General features: G+C 40.1%; 2 protein-coding genes and 1 long non-coding RNA gene across 5 annotated transcripts in view; 1 reads left to right on the top strand and 2 right to left on the bottom strand.

The window, feature by feature from the left end:
• DDX52 (DExD-box helicase 52) overlaps positions 1 to 21,661 on the bottom strand; it is a 30,777-nt gene extending 9,116 nt beyond the window's left edge. The window contains exons 1-10 of one of the 3 annotated variants that reach the window (XM_077970830.1): positions 21,550 to 21,661; positions 20,341 to 20,539; positions 19,827 to 19,943; positions 11,510 to 11,640; positions 10,338 to 10,523; positions 7,914 to 8,057; positions 6,107 to 6,218; positions 4,325 to 4,397; positions 3,286 to 3,489; positions 1,799 to 1,889 (exon numbers count right to left, since the gene is read on the bottom strand). In XM_077970830.1, coding sequence (XP_077826956.1) covers positions 1,799 to 1,889; positions 3,286 to 3,489; positions 4,325 to 4,397; positions 6,107 to 6,218; positions 7,914 to 8,057; positions 10,338 to 10,523; positions 11,510 to 11,640; positions 19,827 to 19,943; positions 20,341 to 20,539; positions 21,550 to 21,636 — 1,344 coding nt within the window. In that variant the 5' untranslated portion in view covers positions 21,637 to 21,661. Of the gene's footprint in view, positions 1 to 1,798; positions 1,890 to 3,285; positions 3,490 to 4,324; positions 4,398 to 6,106; positions 6,219 to 7,913; positions 8,058 to 10,337; positions 10,524 to 11,509; positions 11,641 to 15,779; positions 15,851 to 19,826; positions 19,944 to 20,340; positions 20,540 to 21,549 lie in introns of all 3 variants that reach the window. The other 2 variants (XM_077970831.1, XM_001112113.5) reach the window with 2 other exon arrangements.
• The window catches only part of SYNRG (synergin gamma), a 334,879-nt gene that overhangs the window by 107,362 nt on the left and 200,238 nt on the right, over positions 1 to 27,279 (bottom strand). The gene's annotated exons all lie outside the window — the stretch shown is intronic.
• The window catches only part of LOC144335472 (uncharacterized), a 63,417-nt gene continuing 51,087 nt past the window's right edge, over positions 14,950 to 27,279 (top strand). Inside the window, exons 1-2 of the long non-coding RNA XR_013406354.1 lie at positions 14,950 to 15,066; positions 17,940 to 18,715. This is a non-coding gene — a long non-coding RNA (uncharacterized LOC144335472). The remainder of the gene's footprint in view (positions 15,067 to 17,939; positions 18,716 to 27,279) is intronic.

Below are 27,279 nucleotides of genomic sequence, written 5' to 3'. Positions count from 1 at the left end.
AGAATTACAGGCGTGAGCCACCGCGCCTGGCCAAATTTCTTAGCCTTTTTATGATGGTTTAAACACCTCTTTTGGAATCTTATGAAAGCTAAGAAACTTTCCAATAAGCAACCACTCATTCGCACAAAAATCTTACATATAATTTTAGAGGGTCTGCAGACCTCCCAAAGGTCATACATGGCTAAAAATCTCTGGTGTATAATCTCCAAGTGAATATCCTGGAAAACCTTAAATTTCCTAGTACCAAATGATTCTCTTAAGAATATTAATAAAATACATTTAGCATTTACTATGTGCCAAGCACTATTATATAATAAGTGCTATGCTTGTACTAACAAATTAATAGTAAAACAGCTCTATGAGGTAGATATTATTATCCCATTTTACAGACAAGGAAAATGTGGAAGAGAGGTTAAGTTGTGCAAAGCTGCAGTGGTGGAGCTAGAACTTCTACCCAAATAGCCTGGCTCCAGAGTCCACGCTCTTAACCACTAAAGCAAACCATTTCTATAGTCACCAGGTACTTGCAAACTTTTCCCTTTCATCCTCCAACTATACGTAATGTCCTACCACTAAGGCTGCTGCCCTTATTTCTTCCTCATCTCTGCCTAGCCCAGTTTAAAAGCCTGATCGGTTTCCTTACTTTCCATCTTTCCCATTATAATTCACCTTACATATTACTGTTTAACTAATTTTCCTTAAAAATTATGTAGTCACAATTAGCTGGGCGTGGTGGCAGGCACCTGTAGTCCCAAGTACTCGGGAGGCTGAGGGAGAATGGTGTGAACCCAGGAGGCAGGGCTTGCAGTGAGCCAAGATGACACCACTGCACTCCAACCTGGGTGAAAGAACGAGACTCTGTCTCAAAAACAAAAACAAAAACAAATTATGTAGTCACATTCTTCAAAAATATCCTGTCCCCAACTTTCCTGTCCAACCTGGTTTTCTTTAATTCCATACCATAAGCTGTTTGCCTTAGACTGGTAACTGCTTCATTAGTCTTCAAACACATGGTGTTCGCTTCCATCTCTTAAGGCTTTACTCAAGCTGCTCCCCCAGCCATCCTTGCTCTTCCCCTTCACCTTTTTTTTTGTCTTGAAAATCTTTCAAGGATCAGTTTAGTAGCATTTCTTCTATAAGGCTCAACCAATTCAGCTCACCCTGATGGCCCCATTATGATGATATGGATGCTTAAAAAAGTACTCTTTAGCCCTTTATGACAGTTTATCAGAGATTATCTTACAGAAGTGTATTTATTTTATCCCTCTAAATAAGACTAAATTCCAGGGGCAGAACTTAGGAGATTTCTTGTATTGTCCAGCGCTGACACCTCAGTACTTAACTTTCAACTATGCCTTCTACTCAGTACTTACTGATAGGATAAAAACAGAAAACCCCACTCAGTGTCCTACAACACCCCAATTCTTCTATAAGAAACCAGCAGAGGGATGGAGCAGACAAATGTGGAAAAATGAGATTCTCAGGGCATCAGGTAGATTGTTTCCTAGTCTAATCTGAGCTGCGAAAAGACAATTCACCATATTCTGAGAGGCAAGCTTCTGTCCGTTGGGATAAGAGTTGGGACAATATGCTTCTTAACAGTTTACTGCTAGATTACTAAATAGGATGCAGGATGATCATATAGTTGGCACAATGTACTTTCTTATCAATTTACCAGTGGATTACTGAATACGAGGCAAGATGATGATGACACAATGCTACCACTGTAATAGCCTCCCACCAGAAATATAAGACTTGGCAAACTTTACCAAAATTCAAGAAGGTAATCCAAATATACCTTTTTAACAAGTTCTCTCATGGCCAGAAGTTTTCCAGTCTCAGATCCAACAAAGAGAAGCTCTTGTTCTACAGTTTCTACTGCAGAATTCCTGAGAAGAAAATATACCTTGTAGTTTGTAAGAGTCAATTTTTACTTTTTCCCCCTGAACTCTAAATAAATGAAAACATTTACACACAACTCCAACAAAATCAATTTTTCCACTGTCAATATTAATAAGTACTTAATTTTTTATACTTTAACTTGAAGACAAAAATTGTTATTTTTAAATGCTTTCTTCTAATTTTAAAACTATCTTGAAATGCCAACCATTAAAACTTATGTTTCAGTCATGAATTTTCATGTATCTGATTAATTATAAAAAATTTCTAACTGTAAAATTATTGAGTAAAATAATAAAAACATTTTTAAGGTTGTTATTACACATGGTTAAACATTTTTCATAATGATTAGCAAACATTTATTTATAGACCAACAGTTGGGGGTGAGATATATTAAGACTTTATTAATACTCTGTAAGATGTTACAATGTACTATGTTGTATCATAAATATTTTTCCCATTCTACTGTCAGCCTTTAAATTATGTTTATGTGAACTCATTCTGCTTTCCCTTTTTTTAAGATGGAGTCTCACTTTGTCACTCAGGCTGGAGTGCAGTGGGGTGATCTTGGCCCACTGCAACCTCCACCTCCCAAGTTCAAGCAATTCTCCTGCCTCAGCCTCCCAAGTAGCTGGGACTATAGACATATGCCAATTTTTGTATTTTGGGAAGAGACAAGGTTTCACCATTTTGGTCAGGCTGGTCTTGAACTCCTGACCTCGGGTGATCCACCTGCCTCTGCCTCCCAAAGTGCTGGGATTACAGGTGTGAGGCACCATACCCAACCTTGCTTTCTTCTTAAACACAGGAATTTTAGGTTTAAAATAGGGTATTTTTTACAGTTCCATTGGCTACTTTTTCATTTAATATGGTATTACAAACACTTTTTCATATAGCTACAGTCTTCCTACATCATTTCAGGGGTTACATAATAATCCATCAGGTAGCAATATCATAATTTCTTTAAACTTTTTTTATCACTGAGCATTTATTTACCATAAAATGCTCCCCAAAATATTTTTTAAATGGAAATATAAATCAAGTGGCTCAGTAACATCAGATTCTTCCTCTGTGGTCCACTTATTTAAGTCATCAAAGAAACTAAATATTCTGGGTGGCCACAGAGCTCATATTATACTCTGTGGATGGAAAAAAACACCTAAAAGCATGATAGGAATGTTAACATGATATAAAAACCTTCTTTTAGATTATTCTAAAACAGAACATCCTTGAACAATCTTGGCTTAAAAGAACACATTTCAATCAGTAAAACTCTCTCCCTTGCTAGTCTCAGGCCAAGAAACCTATTTCCTTCAGTCTTAAAAAAAAGACTTGTATTTAAAAAAAAGAAAATCAATGGGATAATGTTGAAAAACAATTAAATACCTTGCTCCAATGGACACACTGATGACATTGTCCAGGTTGAGTTTGCACCACTGTTCAACATCATATGCAAAAGTTGCACTGAACATAGCTCTTCGGACCTTGTGGGATGTGCAGGCCAGGAAAATGGAAGCCAGCTGGTCTCTGAACCCAGTTTTGCCATCTTCAAACAGTTTATCTGATTCGTCTACTACAAGCCACTCAACACTAAGAAATAACAAAACAACTTGTGGATATTGAACTGAAAGATCCAAGACACTTCACTAAACCATGGGGGCAGTGGACACATGAGAAAGTCAAACTATGATGCTGCTTCTCAGATCCACTTTATCATACCAGAAAAAAAAAAAAGAAAAGAAAAATAAGCAGGTGATATGGTTTGACTGTGTATTCCCACCCATATCTCATCTCAAATTGTAATCCCCATGTGTTGAGGGAGGGACCTGGTGGGAGATGATTGGATCATGGGGGCACTCTCTCTCTCTCCACCCCCGTCATCTGCCACCATGTGAGATGTGCCTTGCTTCCTCTTCTGCCATGACTATAAGTTTCCTAAGGCCTCCCCAGTCATGCCCTGACTTGTGGGTCAATTAAACCTTCCGTTCTTTATAAATTACCCAGTCTCAAGTAGCTGTTTAGAGCAGCATGAAAACGGACTAACACAGCAGGAAAAAGGTAAAAGCTAGATAAACATAGCTCAATGTACCTATTCCAATAGCCTCAAAGATACAAGGTTCCATTAACGACAACAGAGCTTTTCATAAACTTCACTAACTCCATCACCATTGCTGAAACATGCAAAAAGGTCTAGGGGAATTCTGTACTAAATGCTTATCAAAATATATAACTTTCTTCCAGACCAGATAGTTTTCTTTTATATGAGTTTTTTTTTTAAAAAAAAAAAAACATTATTCTCAGTGCCAACACTGACGGAAGGTAGCAAACAGCAAGCTCCAAAGGGAAAAAATACAAGCAATGGAGGACAAAATGTAATCAACAGAATGAAAAATACATAGGAAAGACATGAAAATATCATCTATACCTTGTTAGGTCGATTCCTGGGGGATCTTGCTTTAATAAATAGATTAGTCGATTTGGAGTAGTCACAAGAATATCTATAGGAAAAACAAATGGTAGAAATTGCAAAAATCAGGATTTGTCTCTCTTGAACTAGGAATTAAGCCTCCTCAACTTCAGTTAATAGCCTGAAGTGGGAAGTAGTCAGAGCCAACAACACAAAACTATTATATCCCTACTTTCCTTTTATTATATCTGAGCAGCTTTCTCTTTTTCTTTTTTTGAGACAGGGTCTTGCTCTGTCACCCAGGCTGGATGGAGTACAATGGTGTGATCAGAGCTCACTGCATGCAACCTCAAACTCCTGGGCTCAAGAGATCCTCTGGCATCAGCATTCTGAGTAGCTGGTACTACAGGCACATGCCACTGCACCTGGCTAATTTTTATTTATTATTATTTTTTGAGATGGAGTCTAGTTCTGTCACCCAGGCTGGAGTGCAGTGGCGTGATCTCGGCTCACTGCAAGCTCTGCCTCCTGGGTTCATGCCATTCTCCTGCCTCAGCCTCCTGAGTAGCTGGCACCACAGGTGCCCCCCACCACACCCGGCTAATTTTTTGTATTTTTAGTAGAGATGGTAAATTTTTTTTTTACTTTTATTTTTGTAGAAACAAGGTCTCCCTATGTTGTCCAGGCTGGTCTTGAATTCCAGGGCTCAAGCAATCTCCCTGCCTCAGCCTCCCAAAATGCTGGGATTACAGGCATGAGCCACAACACCCAGCCTCTTCTCCATTTCTAAGAGGCAGGAACAATTTAATTTTCAAATCTTTTTTTTCCCCAGGAAAATCATTTTTTTAACATGGAATTTTATGCAGAGGCCCTAGATTTAAAACAACAACAACAACAACAACAACAACAACAACAGATGAAAGCTTATCTCCAAGTGGACAAGTCAAAAAACAAAAAGAAAGAAAAGTAGATGAAAGCAGATTCTCTGGCTGATATAAGGGTGAGGATGTAAGCCATTCTTTCTGTTTTTTTAAAGATGGAGTCTCACTCTGTTGCTCAGGCTGGAGTACAGTGGTGCAATCACAGCTCATGGCAGCCTTGAACTCCTGGGCTCAAGCGATCTTCCCACCTCAGACTTCCAAGTAGCTAGGACTACAGGCGTGCACCACCATGCCTGGCTATTTTTTTTTTTTTTTTTTATTTCTTTTAGAGATTGAGTCTCGCTATGTTGCCAAGGCTGGTCCCAAACTCCTGGCCTCGAGCAATCCTCCCACCTCAGCTTTCTCCATACCTGTAGCTGGGATTACAGGTGTGAGCCACTGCACCCAGCTATGTGTGCCATTCTTGTCTGCCAGAGTATTTCCATGGCAGATTAAAAATCAATGGTATATATCAGAATTTTTCAGCCTCAGCACTGTTACCATTTTGGGCCAGCTAACTCTTCGTTGCAGGGGACTGTCTTGTGCATTGCTGAATGTTTAATAGCATCCTTGGCTATAGGCCAGTAACTACAGGCTAGTAGCACTTCTCCCCAGTTGTGACAACTAAAAATGTCTCCAGATTATTGCCAAATGTCCCTGTGGTAAAAGGTGGGGAGCAAGATTGTCTCTAGTTGAGAACTACTGGTATATATGTTATGTATAACTTCTCAGTAGAGTGAGAAGGGAATCTCTTTAGTTCTTCTAAAATTCAAATTTTATACATACATGACTATACTTTAACAATACTTACATAGCAATTAGGATATTTATAGTTTCCAGATTCCTTACATGTTCTACATCCCATGTATGAATTCCTTACCAAACTTTTTAGATGATTTAGGTCCAAATTTCTTGGCTGCCACTGCTGCTTTGTGGATCATATGTATCCTGAATCCTGTTCCCTCAGAAATTTTTATTAACTCTCTGTGAATCTAAAAAAAAAAAAAAAAGATAAAAACATTAGCCGCTAACATACTTGGATAAGATGTATACTCTCTTTTACATGATTAATAAAATAAATCTATTACCAACCCATGAATATCTGAAATTAAACTCATAACTATCTGTAGATGAACCTGAAATCTCAGCATTTTGAAACTTCAATGCCTAAAAAGATTCAATAATTTCTTCAGGTGGAATAGACTAGTTCCCAGAGATAAAACTAATCGGCCGGGCGCGGTGGCTCACGCCTGTAATCCCAGCACTTCGGGAGGCCGAGGCGGGCGGATCATGAGGTCAGGAGATCAAGACCATCCTGGCTAACACAGTGAAACCCCGTCTCTACTAAAAAAAGACAAAAAAATTAGCCAGGTGTGGTGGCGGGTGCCTGTAGTCCCAGCGACTCGGGAGGCTGAGGCAGGAGAATAGCGTGAACCCAGGAGGCGGAGCTTGCAGTGAGCCAAGATCACACCACTGCACTCCAGCCTGGGCAACAGAGCGAGACTCCGTCTCAAAAAAAAAAAAAAAAAAAAAAACTAATCTATTACGTATTGTTTTCAGAATACAGTACTATTGGCTGGGTGCGGGGGCTCACACCTGTAATCCCAGCACTTTGGGAGGCCAAGGTGGGCAGAACTCCAGTTGAGGCCAGGAGTTCAAGACCAGCCTGGCCAACGTGGCAAAACCCTATCTCTACTAAAAACACAAAAACAATTAGCCAGGCATGATGGTGCACGCCTGTAATCCCAGCTACTTGGGAGGCTGAGGCAGGAGAATCACTTGAACCTGGGAGGCAGAGGTTGCAGTGAGCTGAGATGGCACCACTGCACTCCAGCCTGGTCCACAGAGTATGACTGTCTCAAAAAAAAAAAAATATATATATATACACACACACACACACACATATACATACATATATATATACACATACACACACAGTACTATTACAAGACTATCTCATACTTGGTATGTGTTTTATATTAAGCACACTGGGAGGGTGGAACAGATCACTGTATACTTTTCCTTTCTCAAAAAAAAAACTGAGATGAGTCAGGCATAATGACTCATGCCTGTAAGCTCTGTAATTTGGTAGGCCAAGGTGGGAGGATCACTTGAACCCAGGAGTTCAACAGCAGCCTGGGTAACATAGGGAGACCTTGTTTCTACAAAAAGAAAAAAATTAACCACGTGCAGTGGCATGTGCCTGTGGTCCCAGTTACTCAAGAGGCTAAAGCGGGAGATCTCTTGAGGCCAGGAGTTTGAGGTTGCAGTAAGCCATGATCACATCACTGCATGCCAGCCTGGGTAACAGAGTAAGAATCTGTGGCTAAAACCAAACAAATAAATAAATAAAAATCAAAACTAAGATGAGTATTCATTTTTTTTTAGATAAGAAAAATAAATGTCCAAGAAGGACTATATTTCATTAGCCTTTCAACTTCAAAGACCTTAAAGCATTTACCAAAGAAGTGTAAATATTAAAATCATTGTGTTTTAGGAACTTATAGAAAGACTTAAAAGATTTGCCCACATGGTGTAAGATCCAGAGCACTCTGCTGTGCAGAGGATACTTGACCATGACAGAAGACACGGGCCTTGCTTTTTTAAGATCTTTTTATTACCTTCAAATAAGAAAGATCACTGAAGTAAACACCAATCACATTCTTTTCAACAGCTACAAGTCATACCTGGCTAGCAAGTTCCCGTGTTGGTGATATAATCAGGGCTCTGAAGCCTTTATTCGCAGGCTGTTTCAGCTGCATTAAAATAGGAATGCTAAAAGCTAATGTTTTTCCAGATCCAGTTGGAGCAGAAGCCAGAAGTTCCCGACCCTAAAAAATAGGATATGATTAAGTACTACAAAGAAAGGACATAAGTTTTTCAGAGCCTGGTCAAATAATGCTACCAGCCCTAGAAAAAAACAAATAAAATTTTACGTAATGAATCCATTCATTCAAGTCATACCTGCTTTCCCAACATCCTCCATTCATGCCACCGTCGCCCCAACAAAGTTTCTGAGCATTGCCCTCGAATTCCCTTTGAATGGTTGTAAAGAATACAGATAACTAAAACCCAAAGAGAATTCATAACCTAAGTTATATCCATTATTTCAACTTTTCTTTTCCACTTAACTATTGTCAAAATAAAATTATAAAACCAACTTTTTGTCCTGGTATCTGTACTGCTCAATCACTAGGGAAGGTTTTATTAAAAACAGAATGGCTGAAGAAATAAAAAATAGCAATGACCTGAGGGACAGAGTAATTTATAGGACACAATTTTCAAAAACTCACTGTGATTTTTTTTTTTTTTTTGATACAGAGTCTCACTCTGACACCCAGGCTGGAGTGCAGTGGCGCGATCTCGGCCCACTGCAACCTCCGCCTCCCGGGTTCAAACAATTCTTCTGTCTCGGCCTCCCAAATAGCTGGGACTACAGGCACAAGTCACTGGCCCAGCTAGTTTTTGTATTTTTAGTAGAGACAGGGTTTCACCATATTGGCCAGACTGGTCTTGAACTCCTGACCTCGTGATCTGCCCGCCTTGGCCTCCCAAAGTGCTGGGAGGAAGCCCTCCATGGGCTTCCAAATATCACTTTGCAAATTCCACAAGGCGTGATTACAGGCGTGAGCCACCATATCTGGCCCACTGCGAATTTTTTTTTTTTTGAGACGCAGTCTTGCTCTGTCGCCCAGGCTGGAGTGCAGTGGCACAATCTTGGCTCACTGCAAGCTCCGCCTCCTGGGTTCACGTCATTCTCTTGCCTCAGTCTCTCAAGTAGCTGGGACTACAGGCGCCCGCCACCACGCCTGGCTAATTTTTTGTATTTTTAGTAGAGATGGGATTTCACCGTGTTAGCCAAGATGGTCTCAATCTCCTGACCTTGTGACCCGCCTGCTTCGGCCTCCCAAAGTGCTAGGATTACAGGCGTGAGCCACCACACCCGGCCCCCACTGTGATTTTTAAAGCTTTAAGCTAAAGCCATGACAGAAACAATCTTAAACAAAAATTAAAAGCAAATTTACTATAACATGAGTCAACAGCATCATTTAAATGTATGAATGTATTCTCATTACAGCTCTCAAAGAAAATGAAAAGGACTAGCATAGATGAAAAGGTATCTTATATCCTTTGGAAACCAGAACTGAAGGCCATCTTGGTTACATGGGGAAAAAACCCAACTCTCATTGCTACAGAAACAAACCTCAGAAAAACTTAATGTCCGAAAACCTAAGTTAATCCATACCTCTATCAACAAGTGACTGGATAACAAATTGTGGTATATTCATACAACATAATACTACTCGGTAACAAACTATTGCTATATGTAATATAGACGAATCTCAAAGCATTACACAAAGTGAAAGAAACCAGAAATAAAAGATTAATGTGTGATTCCACTCATATAAAACTCTAGAATAGAGGCAAAAGAAATACACAGTAGTAGAAATCAGAATAGAAATTGCCTCTGAGCAGGGGCAGGGTGAGGACTGACTGGAAAGGGCACAAGAAAATTGTCTGGGGTAATACATATGTTCTCCATCTTCACTGGAATAGTGGTTACACAGGATATGCATTGCTGAAACTCACTAAACAGGGCGCTTAAAAATCTATGCATTTTATTGTATGTAAAGTGTACTTTAATTATAAAAAGTATTGGGAAAAATAAGTCAGGCTATATACAAGAACTTTAGAAAGCATTTGTATTTCTGGAGTAGTTCCTGGGCATTATAAACTAAATAAACAATGAACGAATGAAACATAATCCCCATTCTCCAAGGGGTTACACAGTAGTAAAATGAAAAAAATATGATTGGTGCGAATCCAAAGTAGTGTAAAATGTAAAATAAATGTTGTAAGGAAAAGAACACACCAAATACCAAGGAGAACTGCAGTGTGGAGGAAATGGTACTGGAAAAGGAAGATCACATCTAGATGGAGTGATCAAGGCAACTTTTATGGAGGCACGGGCATTTGATGAACTTAAAAGGAAGTGAAGGATTTTAACAGGGGAGATAAGGTGGAAAGAATAATTTCAAGAAGAGAGGGAAGAGAATGAGCAAACACACAGAGGAAGGAATGTTACAGGCATTCTAGATCTTCATACTCACATGCAGCATAACTGGGATGGCTTGCATTTGGATTGGCGTAGGCATTTGGAAACCTGCATCTAAAATGTTCTGAAGTAGTCGAGAATTGATTTTATATTCCTGGTCAAGTTGCTGAAACGTAGCAATTGGGTCAGGAAGATCGGTTCCTTGGACGTGAATTTTGTGTTTATTCCGCAAGAAGTTTATCTGAAAAGTGAAGTAAAGAGGCCCCTATGGATATGGCCAAATAAATACATTCTCAGATGTTATAAAGCAACATTAACAGTTTCTGGGATAACCTTTAGCAGCATATGAAACCTTTTGGTTAAATCCAAGAACCAAATCATCACAGATATTAGGTACATTTCATGCCCTTTCATAGAAAACCTCCATAAAATGTCTATGCTTTCTTCATATTAATGTGTTATTGTCACAGTCATAACTTCTAACCTTAAATAAACTTCTTAGAAGTCAGCCATTGAATCCATCTACTATTTTAATATGGTGGTTAGCATACAAGTATCAATGCTTTTTGATGATTTACCCTAAAACTCTGCTTATTAAAACTGAATGCCAAAAAGTAGAGTCTAGTAGTGTTGATTTGATTTGTTTCCCCATTGTCTGGACCAGAGACAGCCAAATTCTGGTTTCTGGGTTACTGAAGCATTGCCATACTAATCCCTGAAGTGAGCTGAACACACCTCTCCATCAGGAATATGGCAGGTGTACAGCAGACACAAAAAGGGTGTATTTGTTGTTTCTTCCATATCCTACTCCTCTTAATCCCAAGTCATAAAACACCTTCTTTAAGAATTCTAACTCCCTAATCTGTGTCAGAGGAAATCCTTCTAAACCGGTGAGCTCAACACAGAGAAGAAAGGGAGTCAAATTTTGTTTATTGAAAGGGGTTACAAAATTTTAAAAACATAATTCTAAACATACTATCAATCTTGAAACTTGAGCAGGTCAAGAATTTTATATACGTATCTGTAATTTAAACTTTAAAATGTTCACCCACAGCACAAATGTCTACTTTGCTTTAAGTTTTCATTAAAGTAAAATCTAAATGAATGTAATTAACCTTCTGTCTTCACAAAACTATATTCATGTTAACAACAGAATAACCCAAGTCCAGTGAATAAGTCACTAGGTCAGAAAATATATACACTTTTGGCCCCAAAACATTTTTCTACCTTTTCCTTTCTGAGATGCTCCAACTTTCCGGAAGTGAGTTTACTTTCTCTCGGAACTTTTTTGTCTTCAATCTTTGCTTCTACAGATGATATCCACTGTATAGTAGCACCTTCTTCTTGGGAAGTAATTTCTAAAATATATTTTTAAAAAGTAAAAGATTTTAACGGTCTAGGCAAAATAGTGAGGACCCATCTCTTCAAAAAAAATTAAAAATTAGCCAAGGGTGGGTGGTGGTGCATGCCTGTAGTCCCAGCTACTCAGGAGGCTGAGCGGGGAGGATCATTTGAGCCTGGGAGGTTGAGGCTGCAGAGAGCTGTGATCACGCCACTGCATTCCAGCCTGGGTAATACAGAAAACCTTGTCTTGAAAAAAAAAAAAAAAAGAAAAAAGGTTTTAATCTTGGGTGTATGTGCAGCAAGAGAGCCATACCTTCACATTAAAAAAAGAAAAAGTACAGCTGATGCAACTAGATAAGAGAAAGTAATAGGATGTATAAAAATGAAAATGAAAAGGCAAGTTCTGTGTTGCTATGATCAGAGCTCTGAAGCTCACTATCTTCCCTTTGTTGGCTATTTCAGCAGCGTATTGAGTATACTTGAAAACAACAGGGGTTTAATTGAAAAGCACCTTAAACAATGAGAAATTTCTTTTTTTTTTTTTAATTTGAGACGAAGTCTCAGTCTGTCGCCCAGACTGGAGTATAGTGGTGCGATCTCGGCTCACTGCAACCGCTGCCTCCCTGGTTCAAGCAATTCTCTGCCTCAGCCTCCCGAGTAGCTGGGATTACAGGCATCCGCCACCATGCCTGGCTAATTTTGTTTTGTATTTTTAGTAGAAATGGGGTTTCACCATCTTGGCCAGGCTGGTCTCAAACACCTGACCTCAAGTGATCCGCCTGCCTCGGCCTCCCAAAGTGCTGGGATTACAGGCGTGAGCCACCGTACCTGGCCAAACAATGAGAAATTTCAATAAGGCAGTCAGGTTCTCTATATGTAAACAACCAACAACTAAAAAATAAATATGATGAAAGATCTCACTTAAAATAGCAATGACTGGCCAGGCGCAGTGGCTCACGCCTGTAATCCCAGCACTTTGGGAGGCCTGTTTTGGTGACTAGACCACCTGACTTAACAGTTTGTATGGGAGAATAAATATGTAAGACTAACCTAAATTTTTTTTTTTTTTTTTTTTTTGAGACAGACTCTTGTTCTGTTGCTCAGGCTGGAGTGGAGTGGCATGATCTTGGCTCACTGCAACCTCTGTCTCCCAGGTGATTCTCAGCCTCCCTAGTAGCTGGGACTACAGAGGCATGCCACCACGTCCAGCTAATTTTTGTATTTTTAGTGGAGATGGGGTTTCACCATGTTGGCAGGCTGGTCTCAAACTCCTAACCTCATGATCCGCCCGCCTTGGCCTCCCAAAGTGCTGGGATTACAGGTGTGAGCCACCGTGCCTGGCCTAACTTAAAAAATTTTAAGTTTAATAAGCAAAGACTAGTTCTACAAAGCAAAGACTAGTTCTAATTTCTAAATTAGTTCTAAAACTAGCAAAGACTAGTTCTAATTTCTTAATTTTTTTCAACTTCACCGAGGCATAAATATATACAATAATCTGCATATATTCAAAGTATCTAATTCGATGAGTTTTGACATATCTACACAGCCAAAAAGCCATTACCACATTCTAGGTTATTTCTATCACTTCTCCAAATTTCCTCATGACCCCTTATAATCCATCACTCCATGCATAGGCAACCACCAATCTAATTTCTGCCACTATAGATTAGTTTGCCTTTTCTGGAATTTTATATAAATGGAATCACGTCATATGTACTAATTTTTGTCTGGCTTCTTTCACTCAAGATAGTTATTCTGAAGTTCATCTAGGTTGCAGCATGTATCAACAACTTACCATTTTATTACTAGGTAGTATTTCATTGTATGGAGGTACAGTTCATCATTTACCTGTTGAGGAACATTTGGGTCATTTCTAGCTTTTGGCTATAAGTAATGTTGCTATGAAAATTTGTGTACAAGTCTTCCTGAAGATGTGTATTTTCCTGTCTCTTAGGTAAATATTGACAAGTAGAATAGCTGGGTAATATGGTAAATATACGTTTAATTTAAAAAAAAAAAAGTCAAACTATTTTCCAAAGTGGTTGTACCATTTTACCATCAACACTATGAGAGCTTGTTTCTGTACATCCTTGCCCATACTTGGTACAGTCACTCTTTCTATTTTTAGCCATTCTAATGAGTATGTAGTAGTATTGTATTGTGGTTTTAATTTGCCTGATGGCTACTGATGTTGAATGTCTTTTATGTGCTTATCACCATGTGTATTATCTTCTTTAGTGAGTAGATACAAGTCCCTTGATATACATTTTGCGAATATTTTCCCATCTGTGGCTTGCCTTTTCATTTTCTTAATGTTATCTTTTGAAGAATGAACATTTTTAGTTTTGATAAGTCCAATATATCAATTTTTTCTTTTTAAAAAATTTTTGTTGCTGTTGTGCTAAGGAATCTTTACATATCTCAAGGCCACAAAAATTTTTTTCCTATGTTTTCTTCTAGAACTTTTATAGTTTTAAACTTCAGTCTGAGTCATTTGAAGTTAATTTTTGCTTACAATGTAAAGTTAGGTTTGATGTTCAGTTTTTTCTACATGGATCCAGCACTGTTTGTGAAAAGACTTTCTTTTCCCTGCTGATTTACCTTTTACCTCTGTTGAGAACTAATTGACCATATATGCATGGGTTTGTGGACTAGCTATTCTCTTTAACTGATCTATACATAAGGGGGCCTTCAAAAAGTTCATGGAAAATCCATATTATGAAGAAACTATGCAAAAATTTCAAATTTTTTGCACCAAAATAAACTCATACCAACTTGTTATAATATGGGTGAACTGGATCCAGTCTGGGACACTAAGAAGGACAAGACAGCAGTTTGAAAAAAGCAACATGAATTCTTCTTAAAACTGAAGCAAGAACAAACTTCAAATTTACAGTGAAGCTTGGGGAGAAGAATAGTGAAATCACTGATGCTTTATGAAAAGATTATGGGGGCAAGGCCCCAGAGAAATCAGCTGTTTACAAATGGATAACCTGTTTTAAGAAGGAACAAGATAATATTGAAGATGAAGTCCGTAGCACCACACCACCCATTAAGAAGGAACAAGATAACATTGAAGATGAAGTCTATAGCAGCAGACCACCCACGTCAATTTATAAGGAAAAAATTCATCTTGTTCATGCCCTAATTAAAGAGGACTGTTGATTAATAGCAGAAACAACAGCCAACACCACAGCCATCTGAACTGCTTCAGCTTACACCATATATATATTTTTTTCGAGATAGGGTTTTGTTCTGTCAGCCAGGCTAGAGTACACAGGCATGATCACAGCTCACTGTAACCTCAAACTCTTGGGCTAAAGCAATCCTCCTGCCTCAGCCTCCCAAGTAGCTGGGACTACAGACATGCGCTACCACGTGCAGCTAATTTTTCTTTTTCTTTTTAGAGTTTACTGTGTCACCAAGGCTGGAGTGCAGTGGTGTGATCTCGGCTTTGGCTCACTGCAACCTCTGCCTCCCGGGTGGAAGCGATTCTCCTGCCTCAGCCTCCCGAGTAGCTGGGATTATAGGCACCAGCTACCATATCCAGCTAATTTTTTTTTTTTTTTTTTTTTTTTTTTTTAGTAGAGACAGGGTTTCACCATGTTGGCCAGGCTGGTTTTGAACTCCTGGCCTCAAGCAATCCTTCCACCTTGGCCTCCCAAAGTACTGGGATTACAAGCGTGAGCCACTGCTCCTGGCCCTATTTTTTTGTATAGATGGAGTCTTGCTATGTTGCCCAATCTGGTCTCAAAATTCCTGGCCTCAATTGATCCTCCTACCTCAGCTTCCCAAAGCGCAGGGATTATAGGTGAACCACTGCACCTGGCCTCCCTACCAATTCTTTGTTTTGTTATTTGTTTTTGAGACGGAGTTTCTTTTTGCCCAGGCTGGAGTGCAATGGCATGATCTCGGCTCACTGGAACCTCCGCCTCCTAGGTTCAAGCGATTCTCCTGCCTCAGCCTCCCAGGTAGCTGAGACTACAGGTATGCGCCACCATGCTTGGTTAATTTTGTATTTTTAGTAGAGACGGGATTTCACCATGTTGGCCAGGCTGGTTTCAAACTCCTAACCTCAGATGATCCACCCACCTCAGCCTCCCAAAGTGCTGGGATTACAAACATGAGCCACCACATCTGGACTTCTACCTACCAATTCTTAATGAAAATAAGTTGAGCAAATTTTCCATCTGATGGGTGCCAAAACCACTGCTCCCAAATCAGCTGCAGACAAGAGCAGAGATTTCAAAAGAAATTTTAAACAAGTGGGATCAAGGTCCTAAAGCATTTCTTTGAAGAACTTTAACAGAAGATGAAACATGGTTTTACCAGTTTGATCATGAAGACAAAGCACAATTAAACCAATGACTACCAAGAGGTGGAAGTGGTCCAGTCAAAGCAAAAGTTGACAAGTCAAGAGCAAAGGCAACGGCAATGGCAATAGGTTTTTTGGATGTGCAAGGCACTTTGCTTGACGACTTTCTGGAAGGCCCAAGAGTAGTATCTGCTTATTATGAGAGTGTTTGAAGAAAGCCAAAGCTTTAGCAGAAATTTCTACAAAAAAAATTCTGCTAGAATTCTAATTGGGATTGCGATGATTCTGAAGATCACTGTAGGGAGAAAATACTGAGTTGCCTAAAATATTGGTATGCCTCTCCACTCTACTGGATTTTATAACATATAAGGCCATAGTAATTAAAACAAGCTGGTATTGGTATACAAATACAGAAACAGAAGAGGTCCAGAGACAGACTTGAATATATATGGAAAATCAGTATACAATTAAAGTTGCATTAAAGTCCAATAGAGAAAACACAGATTATCAACATATGATATTAAGACAATTAGTCCACATAAGACAAAACACCAACATATGGTATTAAGACAATTATTCAGACATTTGAAAAAAATTTTAGTTCCCTATTCACTCCTTATACCAAATAAAATTCCACAGGGTCAAAGATTTTAATATAACAAATTGAAACAAATAAGAAAACATGGAAGTTTGCTGTTGTTTTTTGTTTGTTTGTTTGTTTTGAGACAGGGTCTTGCTCTGTTTCTGTCACCTAGGCTGGAATGCAGTGGTGTGATCTCAGCTCACTGCAACTTCCAACTCCTGGGTTCAAGTGATTTTCCTGCCTCAGCCTCCCAAGTAGCTGGGATTACAGGTGTGCACCACCACATCTGGCTAATTTTTTCATACTTTTAGCAGAGATGAAAGTTCACCATGTTGGCCAGACTGGTCTCAAATTCCCTACCTCAAGTGATCAGCCCACCTCAGCCTCCCAAAGTGTTGGGATTACGAAGTGAGCCAGCTTAGAATTTTAAAAAAACAAACTTAATGCACAGAAGGCCAAAAAGTAAATAAATAAACAAGACAAGTGACATATGACAATCTGGAAACATATTTGTAAACATAATATGCTAGACATAGAGCTAATTTCCTCAATATATGAGGTTTAATAAATTAAGAAGAAACAAATGAACAATGTAATACGATAAGGGAACAATGTAATACAATAAGGGTACAATGCATATGGAGAGACAAATTTACAAAAAGAGGAAAGTCTTATACCTTGCTGGAAGGCATCACAAAGTAGAATGACTTTAAAAAAAATTTTGTTTCCTTTATGAGACAGTTGGTACTAAATGACCCAAATCATTACTAATTCATAAGCTCTTCAATTTTCCAGTTAAAAACAGATACATGCGGCCAGGTGCAGAGACTCACGCCTATAATCTCAGCACTCTGGGAGGCTGAGGCGGGTGGATCACGAGGTCAGGAGATCGAGACCATCCTGGCTAACACGGTGAAACCCCGTCTCTACTAAAAATACAAAGATTTAGCCAGGCGCGGTGGCGGGCACCTGTAGTCCCAGCTACTCAGGAGGCTGAGGCAGGAGAACGGCGTGAACCCGGGAGGTAGAGCTTGCAGTAAGCCGAGATCATGCCACTGCAGTCCAGCCTGGGCGAAAGAGCGAGACTCCGTCTCAAAAATAAATAAACAAACAAACAAACAAATAAATAAATAAAGATACATGCCTGGCCAGGAGTAGTGGCTCACATCTGTAATCCCAGCACTTTGGGAGGCCAACGTGGGCGAATCACGAAATCAGGAGACTGAGACCATCCTGGCTAACACAGTGAAACCCTGTCTCTACTAAAAATACAAAAACTAAATTAGCTGAGTGTCGTGGCAGGCACCTGTAGTCCCAGCTACTAGGGAGGCTGAGGCAGGAGAATAGCGTGAACCCAGGAGGCAGAGCTTGCAGTGAGCCGAGATCATGCCACTGCACTCCAGCCTGGGCGACAGAGCGAGACTCCATCTCAAAAAAAATAATAATAATCGATACATGCCTACACATTTATCATACATCTATGGTCTAAATACGTTTGTTGCCACAATGGTTACAGTACACAGCTGTATATTTCTGGTGGCCCAACATTTGAATCATTTTGCTAAGTTTGTGGCATGTCTTTCTTATTAATCATGGTAAAGGTTTTATCAAACTTCCTTGCAGCCAGGGAAGAATAACTTTTACTGCAGCACTGTAACAGCAAAAGCATGCAAACAATGTCGTACATGTCCCTCACACAGTTACATGTCAAATTGATCATGGGGCATCCCTACAGTGTATGATGGGCTACTATGCTGGGTTAACAATGAATAAGGCAAAGTACTTCCTACTGATGGAGTGTTTCTGGTGGATAAATCTGTTTGCTAACTCTGCAATTCCACTTCTAAGAATTTATGGGACAGATATACTCACATACACATGCAAAGATAAGTAGTATGACACTTCAAAACTACAACAGCAAAAATGTGAAAACTACAAATATCCATCACAAAGGAACTTGTTAAATCAATTATGCAATACACAATGGGATACAATGCTGTGTTAAAATAAACAAGGCAATGTACTTCCTACTGATTCCAAACAACCTCCAAGATACATTGTTTTTAAAAAAGAGGAAGGTAGTAAGAGAGGTTCCCAACAGAGTGTATATAGAGTAATCAAAGTATATAGACATAGTATGTAGAGTATTTGTTTTTTTTTTTTGAGTCAGGCATAAATACATGGGAATAGAGTGGCCCCAGAAAAATACAAAAGAAACTGATTAACAGTGGCTGCCTCTGGAGAAATGGGACTGGAGATAAACAATAGGAAGGAACTTTACTTTTCATCATTGTATAACTCAAGTGTTTACCAAAAAAAGGTAAATGATTAGGAAACTTTATATTATAGATTTAAAAAATATATAAATAGCCCTATAGTACAAGAAAAGAAAAACAAACAAACAAACAAAAACGCCTCTGTAGCGCGGTGGCTCAAGCCTGTAATCCCAGCACTTTGGGAGGCCGAGACGTGTGGATCACGAGGTCAGGAGATCGAGACCATCCTGATGAACACAGTGAAACCCCGTCTCTACTAAAAATACAAAAAACTAGCCGGGCAAGGTGGCGGGCACCTGTAGTCCCAGCTGCTCGGGAGGCTGAGGCAAGGAGAATGGCGTGAACCTGGGAGGCGGAGCTTGCAGTGAGCTGAGATCTTGCCACTGCACTCCAGCCTGACTCCGTCTCAAAAAAAAAAAAAAACAAAAAAAACAAAAAAAACGCCTCTGTCCAAATGGGCAGAGTAAGAACAAACAATTTGCAAAAGGTGAAATGTTAATGTCAAGTAAAGCATACAAAAATATGCTCGACCAGCCAGGTGCGGTGGCTCATGCCTGTAATCCCAGCACACTGGGAGGCGGAGGCAGGCAGATCACGAGGTCAGGAGATCGAGACCATCCTGGCTAACACGGTGAAACCCTGTCTCTACTAAAAATACAAAAAATTAGCCGGGCACAGTGGCGGGTGCTTGTAGTCCCAGCTACTAGGGAGGCTGAGGCAGGAGAATGGCACGAACCCGGGAGGCGGAGCTTGCAGTGAGCCAAGATTGTGCCACTGCACTACAGACTGGGCGAGAGAGCAAGACTCGTCTCAAAAAAAAAAAGCTCGACCTCACTACTTATCAAAAAAATATAAATATAAAATAGTTTCAGGCCAGGCACAGTGGCTCATGTCTGTAATCCCAGCACTTTGGGAGGCTGAGGCAGGAGGATCACAAGGTCAAGAGATCCAGGCCACCCTGGCCAACATGGTTAAACCCCATCTCTACTAAAAATACAAAAATTAGCTGGGCGTGGTGCCACGTACCTGTAGTCCCAGCTACTTGGGAGGCTAAGGCAGAAGAATCGCTTGAACCCAGGAGGCAGAGGTTGTAGTAAGCCGAGATCGCTCCACTACACTCCAGCCTGGCGACAGAGCAACACTCTGTCTCAAAAAAAAAAAAAAAAAAAAAAAAAGTTTAATTCATTAGCCTGGCAAAAAAATTAACACCAATAATATTCAGCACTGACAAGGACTTGGGAAGTCATTCTGTAGTATTTTTCAAAGAAAGGGTACATACCCTTTCACCATATGATGCTACTTTTGGGATGGTATTCTGCAGAAATAACAGTACCTGTACGAAAGGATTTACACATGTAAGTATCTTTACTTAAAATTATCTTTGCTGTAACAATATTTCTAATGGTAAATACCTGGAAATAACCTGAGTGCTATCAGCTGACAAATGACTTTATTGTCTGACTTGTAACCATAAGCCTGTATTATTTTTATAACTGAACAAAATTAAAGCGAAAACACATAACAGATATCAAACACTAACCTGAAGTCATCATCTTCCTTTTTTTCTTGCTCTGCTCTTTCTTCCTTTCAGTTAGGCTCTCTTCTTTTTTCTCTTCATTTTGGGGCTTCTGATGTGTTTGTGATGCTCCACACATACCCGGGACAGACTTCTTGTTCCCAAAAAAGTCCAGTCCCTGAAGCACCTCCGAAGAATCAAAGTCATATTTCCTTTTTCCTATCTAAAACCCAAAACATTTAAAATGAAACCTACCGACAGAAGACCATTCCTTTCATTCAAGCAAGATTGTCCAATGACTCCTCTTTTCTACCTTTTCAAGTATCTGTCGAGCTAACAAGTGTCTGGGCAAATAGAATCTGAAGAGATCTTCTCTGACCTCATAATAGTAACAAATTAATATTAGCAATGAACACATACGCTTACTAAATGTCAAGCAGATTTCTAAGCATGTTTATACATATTAAATTGCTTCATATTTACAACTCTATAAAGTAAATAGCATTACGAATGAGAAAACCAAGACATTCGGAAATTAAGTAACTTGAGGAAGGTCTCAAAATTAGTAACTGGCAGACTTAGCATTTAGAGCCAGATAATCTGGCTCCAGAGTTCATACTCACTAGTTAGAGAAAGAAGAAACACATGTCACACACACATACACATTCAAACAGCAAAGTAGACATTCAATATTTTCCACAATTGGGGCCCAATTGACTTCCCCCGATTTATCACTTATTACTTCTCTAGGTAAAATCCCCCATTTATAAATCGCTCTTCTCCTTGGTTACTTAAGCCATGGGGTTGAAGCAATAAAAAGAACCACGCCCGGTACAACTATACGCTTGCCAGGCCAAACTTGGGGGAGACTATAGTGAGAGAATCTGTTTTCTCCATCTTCGGTTGTTTCTGTTTTCGTAATTCCTTTCCTCTAGGTTTGGAGAAAAAGTTCCTTTTGAAAGGAGGATTCCAACTTGGAGTAAGAGGGAGGAAACAGCGTTTCCGTGCCAGGCCCAACTAGGTCTACAACAGGATAGTTAAAGAGCTCATTCAGAAAGCTTCAACCGACTAGGTGTGCAGGTAAGCTGAACACAAAAGGAAGCAAAATACCCCAAGGGGGGTGAGAACCAGGCCACGCGTGTCCATGTGCGCCGGCCTCCCCCCGCAGCGGGTTCATTCCCAGGCTCCTGCTCCTTCTCAGTTACTCGGGCCTCGGTCCCCTGGGCACAGTACCTGGAATCGAGCTGCGTCTGCCGAGAAACGTCTCGTGTCGAATTTGGCCCCTTCGCCGAGCCGGCGAAAGAGATCGTGGACGTCCATCTTTACCCAGAAAGCGCCACCGTTCTACAGCGCCTGCGCAGATTACTTCCCGGGCCTCTGACAGCGTCGGAAGAGGGCGTGAGCGTAATTGGCTCCCGTAGGCGGAGCCTGGCTGGGTGAGAGAGAAGGGGGTATTTTACTACCGTGTACTCCGTCATTATTTATCTTTTTTTTTTTTCTTTTTTTCTTGAAACAAGGTCTCGCTCTGTCGCCCAGGCTGGAGCGCAGTGGCGCAGTCGCAGCCTCGCATTCCTGGGCTCAAGCGATCCTCCCAGCTCGGTCTCCCAAACTGCTGGGACTACAGGCGTGTGTAAATTCTTTTAAAAAATATTAATCAGTATCCTCCTATGTTGGGCACTGTTCTAGACTTTGAGGGATACTTTAGTAAACAACATCTTAAGATTTCTCGTCCTACGAAGCTTACATTTTAGTAGGAACAACAGATATTGTTAACAAATAAGCAAAATCTCTAAAGTAATAAGTGCTATGAAACAAAAAAGTGTAATTGATAGAGAAAATGATGGGAGAGCGGACTTACTGAAATTCACTCTGTTGAAGTGATAACTTGAGCTAAGGAAGCAACCTGTCCAAGATCTGGGAACAGCATTCCAGACAGGGGAAACACGTGACTGAAGAAGGGGAAAAAAATTGGAACCTTGAGGGAATAGAAAGAATGCCAGTGTGGGCCGGGCGCGGTGGCTCAAGCCTGTAATCCCAGCACTTTGGGAGGCCGAGACGGGAGGATCACGAGGTCAGGAGATCGAGACCATCCTGGCTAACAAGGTGAAACCCCATCTCAACTAAAAAATACAAAAAATAACTAGCCGGGCGAGGTGGCGGGCGCCTGTAGTCCCAGCTACTCGGGAGGCTGAGGCAGGAGAATGGCGTAAACCCGGGAGGCGGAGCTTGCAGTGAGCTGAGATCCGGCCACTGCATCCCAGCCTGGGCGACAGAGCGAGACTCCCTCTCAAAAAAAAAAAAATAGAAAGAAAGAATGCCAGTGTGACTGGAGCCAAGTTGCAGTGTGATAGAGTAGTATAGATAAGGTTGGAGGGACAAACAGAAGCCAGATATCACAGATTCTTGTAACAGGGTGGTAGTAAAGAATTTGGACTTCCACCTTAGGAAACCATTTGAAAATTTTTATGGAGAGAACATGATTTAGTTTATCACAGTTAATTTTTTATATTTATTGCATCTGTACGAAATTATTTACTGCTTATTGCCTCTCCCTCTTCTGGAATGTAAGTCCCTGAGCACAGGGATATACCTTTGCTTCGCTGTGTATTCCCAGTTCCTGTGCACTTTGGTGAATGAATGAGTGGATGTTTCATAAAGGATTACACTGGCTATTTGGAGAATGGACCACAGAAAAGCTGAGAGTGGAAACAGATTAGTCAAAGTAGAATGTTGATTGTGGCTTGTCTAGGTTGGTATCTGTGTTGCAAGAGATAAATGGATAGATCTGGCGTGTATTTTGGAGGTAGAGCTAAATGTACCTGACGGATTTTATGCAGAGGTGAGAGAAAGGGAGGAGTCAAAGATCACTCCTAGTTTTTTGGCTGAGTAGATGGCATGCCATTTACTGAGCTAAGAAAGCCTAAGAGAAGAAGGAGGGCTTTTTGGTACAAGTGAGACACGGAGGGTAAAATCAATTGTTATGTTTTGGACATGTTAAGATGCCTAGTTGACTTTAAATGGAGACATCCAAGTAGGTAGTTGGTTCTGAATCTGAAGCTCAGGAACAAAAATTAGGGTTAGAGAAATTAATTTGGAAGTCATCAACATATAAATGATACAAAGGAGTTGCACCATATACGCATTTAACTTATAAAAATTCAGTTACATGTATTTGACCAAATTGAAATTGTATAGGTGAGTCGTTTACAATCAAGGAAAGCAGGTGTGAGGTGAGCATGAGGTGGGGGGTGTGAATCTGCCATTTCTCAGATGGATTCCGTCCCTTACTCCCTATTACAGTGGGGTGGTGGTGGTCTTCCTGTCCCAAGTGGTCTTCCTGTCTACTCTTTAAAAATAGGAATTTCCCAAGTACTTCATCTGTTGTTCAATAAAAATAATTCATCTTCGGTCAGGCGCTGTGACTTATACCTGTAATCCTAGCACTTTGGAAGGCCAAGGTGGGCAGATTACTTCAGCTCAGAAGTTTGAAACCAGTCTGGGCAACATGGCGGAACTCCATCTCTACAAAAAATTAAAACATTATCTGGGCGTAGTGGCACACACCTATAGTCCCAGCCACTTGGGAGGCTGAGGCAGGAAGATTGCTTGAGCTTGGGAGGCTGAGGCTGCAGTGACTCATAACGGCACCACTGTACTCCAACCTGGGTGACAGAGTGAGACTTTGTCTCAAAAATAAATAAAATTAATCTATCTCAACATAAGAGGAAAACTCAATATTAGTGTGTTGATCTTCAGTCTGGCACATAAATATGGCCAGAGCCATATATAAAATTAACATGTATGAAATGACAACTCCTGTGCTTTATGGATGACTTAGGGAATTAAAAAAAAATTCAACTTTATGAGATTTTTTTTCTTTATGAGCTCATTTAGAACCTAATTCCTATGTAAGTGGTAACAAACCCCTCTCCAAAAGCCTGAGCCTGAATGTGATCACTTAGAGAAAATCCATGAATAGAGAAGAGAAGGGGACCCAGGACTGACCCTATGGTACTCTAATGCTTGGAGATCAGGTGGAGGAGGAGACACCATAAAGCAAGAGTCTGAGAAGAAGCAAGTGAAGTAGGAAGCAAGCAGTGAGGTAGGAAGACCAGGAATTTGGCATCACCAAAGCCAGAGGAAAGTTTCAAGAAGAAGGTAGTGATCAGCTATTTCAAAGGCTGTTGAGAGGCTGAAGACAGAAAAGATCACTGCATTTGGTAATGTGGAGGTCACTAGACCCTGATAATGTCAGTTTCAGGGACATTGGTGAACGGAGATGATTGGTGAAGGTGGTGAAATGGAGATGGATGAAACCAACTCTTCCAAAGATTTAGCTGAGCAGGATAACAGAGAAATGGGGTGGGTGGTAGCTATAGCCAGATGTGAAATCAAAGAGGGTTTCCTTTTGTTTTTTGATGTTTTTAAATATGGGGGCTAGGAGATGTTTGTAAATTATGTGGGATGACCCAGTGGAAAGGTATAAATTGTTGACACAACAGAGAAGGGAGAATTATGGGATGGGGGTGGGATGGAATTTTCTCAGGGTGTGTTGGAGGGCTGATGAGAGAAGTGATATGAAATAATATTCTCTAACAGTGGGAAAATGAACTTACTGAAGAAAGGCGGTAATAATTCTGGGCAATGAATGCCCATTTGAGGTTCAGGGCAATTAATTTAAAAGGAGACAAATTAGCATGATTCAGCCACTTAAATAAGGGTGTGAAGTGTATAGTGTTAGATTTGGCCAGGGATAAACTTTTGCTGGGTTAATATCATGGAAGGTTATGGCAGAGTTCTGCCCTCCCCACTCCAACAAAAAAAGCACCTGAGATTGATAGTTCAATAGAAGTTTAGCCACCTAGGACCGAAGAAGGAAGAGGAAGCCGCTAGGAATAATACTCTATGTTATACTAATAACTTAACTTGCTGCTTCCCTTTCAGAGGAAAGAAGAATTATATTGAGTGTTGAATATGTACTATATTCTTTACCTTCATAAGCGTGGACTTGGAGTTAAATAGGGCTGAGTTTAAATTCTCCCAGCCTCTTCATTATTAACTGTGATTTGTGATTTGGTCACATCAATCTTTCTGGGACTAATTTTTTTATTTGTAAAATGGGGATCATGATAGCTACTTTGGAATTGTTCCGGAGATGAAGCTAGGCTTATAGGCAGTGGTATGTAGTGGAAGGAGTGTAGGTTTGGGGCATCAGAAAGACTTAACATTTGAGTCCAATTGTATTATTTATTAATTTGATAATCTTAAATGAGTTAGTTCACTGGTCTGTTCCTCAGTTTCCTTGTTGGTAAAATAGTGATTATAGGATTATAATATCTACCTTGATGTTAGGAGTAGCATAATTTTTCACCACACAGGGCTCAAAATGGTTGAGATGGGTCAGAATACTAGATATGTATAAAATCCTAATATGTGTGTATATATATGTGTATATATATTCTGTAGTTATTGTATAAAGCATTTGGAACAAAATCTCACACATAGTAACTTCTTCATCAATATTAGTTCTTTTCCATCTTTCAGTTCTTCCTTCTAGAGCAATAGTTCTTGACCCTAACCACGTGTTAGAATCTTCTGAAGAACTTATAAAACAAGTGACCAAGTGCAGTGGCTGACACCTATAATCCCAGCACTTTGGGAGGCTGAGGCAGGAGGATTGCTTCGGGCCAGGAATTCAAGACCAGCCTGGGCAACATAGGGAGACCCCATTTCTACCAAAAATTTTAAAAAATTAGCCAAGTGTGGTGGTGTACCTGTAGTCCCAGCTACTAGGGAGGCTGAACTGGGAGGATCACTTGAGCCTGGGAGGTCGAGGTTGCAGTGAGCCATGATCACACCCCTACACTCCAGCCTGGGCAACAGAGCAAGACCCTGCCTCAAAACAAACAAAAGAAAACTGAGTCCCACCCCCAGAAATTCTGGTTTAATTGTTCTATACTGGTTCCTTAGCCTGTAATTTTTGAAAGCTTCTCAAGTGATTCTAATTGTAGTCAACATTAAGAATCCACCTGCTGGAATTATATTTCTGAAGCCCAAATGTGGCCCATGTTGTTTCTCTGCTTAAAAACCTCTCAGGATTCCCTATTGTCTACTGAATATAGTCTGAACTATAACTTGTAGGTCAAACCTTAAGCAGTGGTTCTCAATGTTTTATCTTCTTCAGCATTCTCAAGAACTATGACTCCCTCCCATAAACAGCTTCAGCTTGGGTTCAACTCTCAGTCCCAACACTTAACCAGCTGTGTGGTCACTTACCCTCTCTAAGCTTTAGTTTTCTTACCTCATTTCAGCTTTGCTTCCAACTCAGAACCTTTCTACTTATTTTTCTTTCTTCTTGGAATGTCCTTTCTTCCTTTCCTCCATGGAGAACTCCTTATATTCTTCAATACTCAGTTTACACATCCTCTCCTGAGAACTCACCCTGAATGTCCCCTCCTTGACATAGTCCATCTTTCTTTGAGTTCTCATGCCACTTCATAAGTACCTCTATTTTAACTCTTTTCCTATAGCATTGAAATGATATTTCCATGTATGTCCACAGACTTTAAGCTTTTTGAGGGCTGTTCCTACATCTCATTTATCTTCATGTTGTTTGCTTTTTATGGAGTCTGTTTCATAGTAAGTGGTCAGTAAATCTTGTCGAATTAATGAAGTGAAATGAAATAGACAAAGATCCCTGAAACTGCCAACCTTAATGAATTATGGAAGGGACCGTATGTTTTTTTGCTTAGTGCTTTTTGATAAATTTTAGATGAATGAATGAAAGAAGGCAAATAGAAACTGTTAGACTTAGACCATTTCATACCCTCACAATGTCCAGCTGACTCATTAAAGGACCATTTCCTCCTGGGGAAAAAACAAAACAAAACAATTTAGAAGCATTGTCAACAAAAGCGGTGAGGAAACTGAATCATGGTTTTGTATAACTGGAATTTCTCTAAA

The sequence above is a fragment of the Macaca mulatta genome, chromosome 16, assembly GCF_049350105.2.
Source record: "Macaca mulatta isolate MMU2019108-1 chromosome 16, T2T-MMU8v2.0, whole genome shotgun sequence".
Lineage (NCBI taxonomy): Eukaryota > Metazoa > Chordata > Mammalia > Primates > Cercopithecidae > Macaca > Macaca mulatta.
This window is presented reverse-complemented; position numbering and strand designations above follow the sequence as displayed.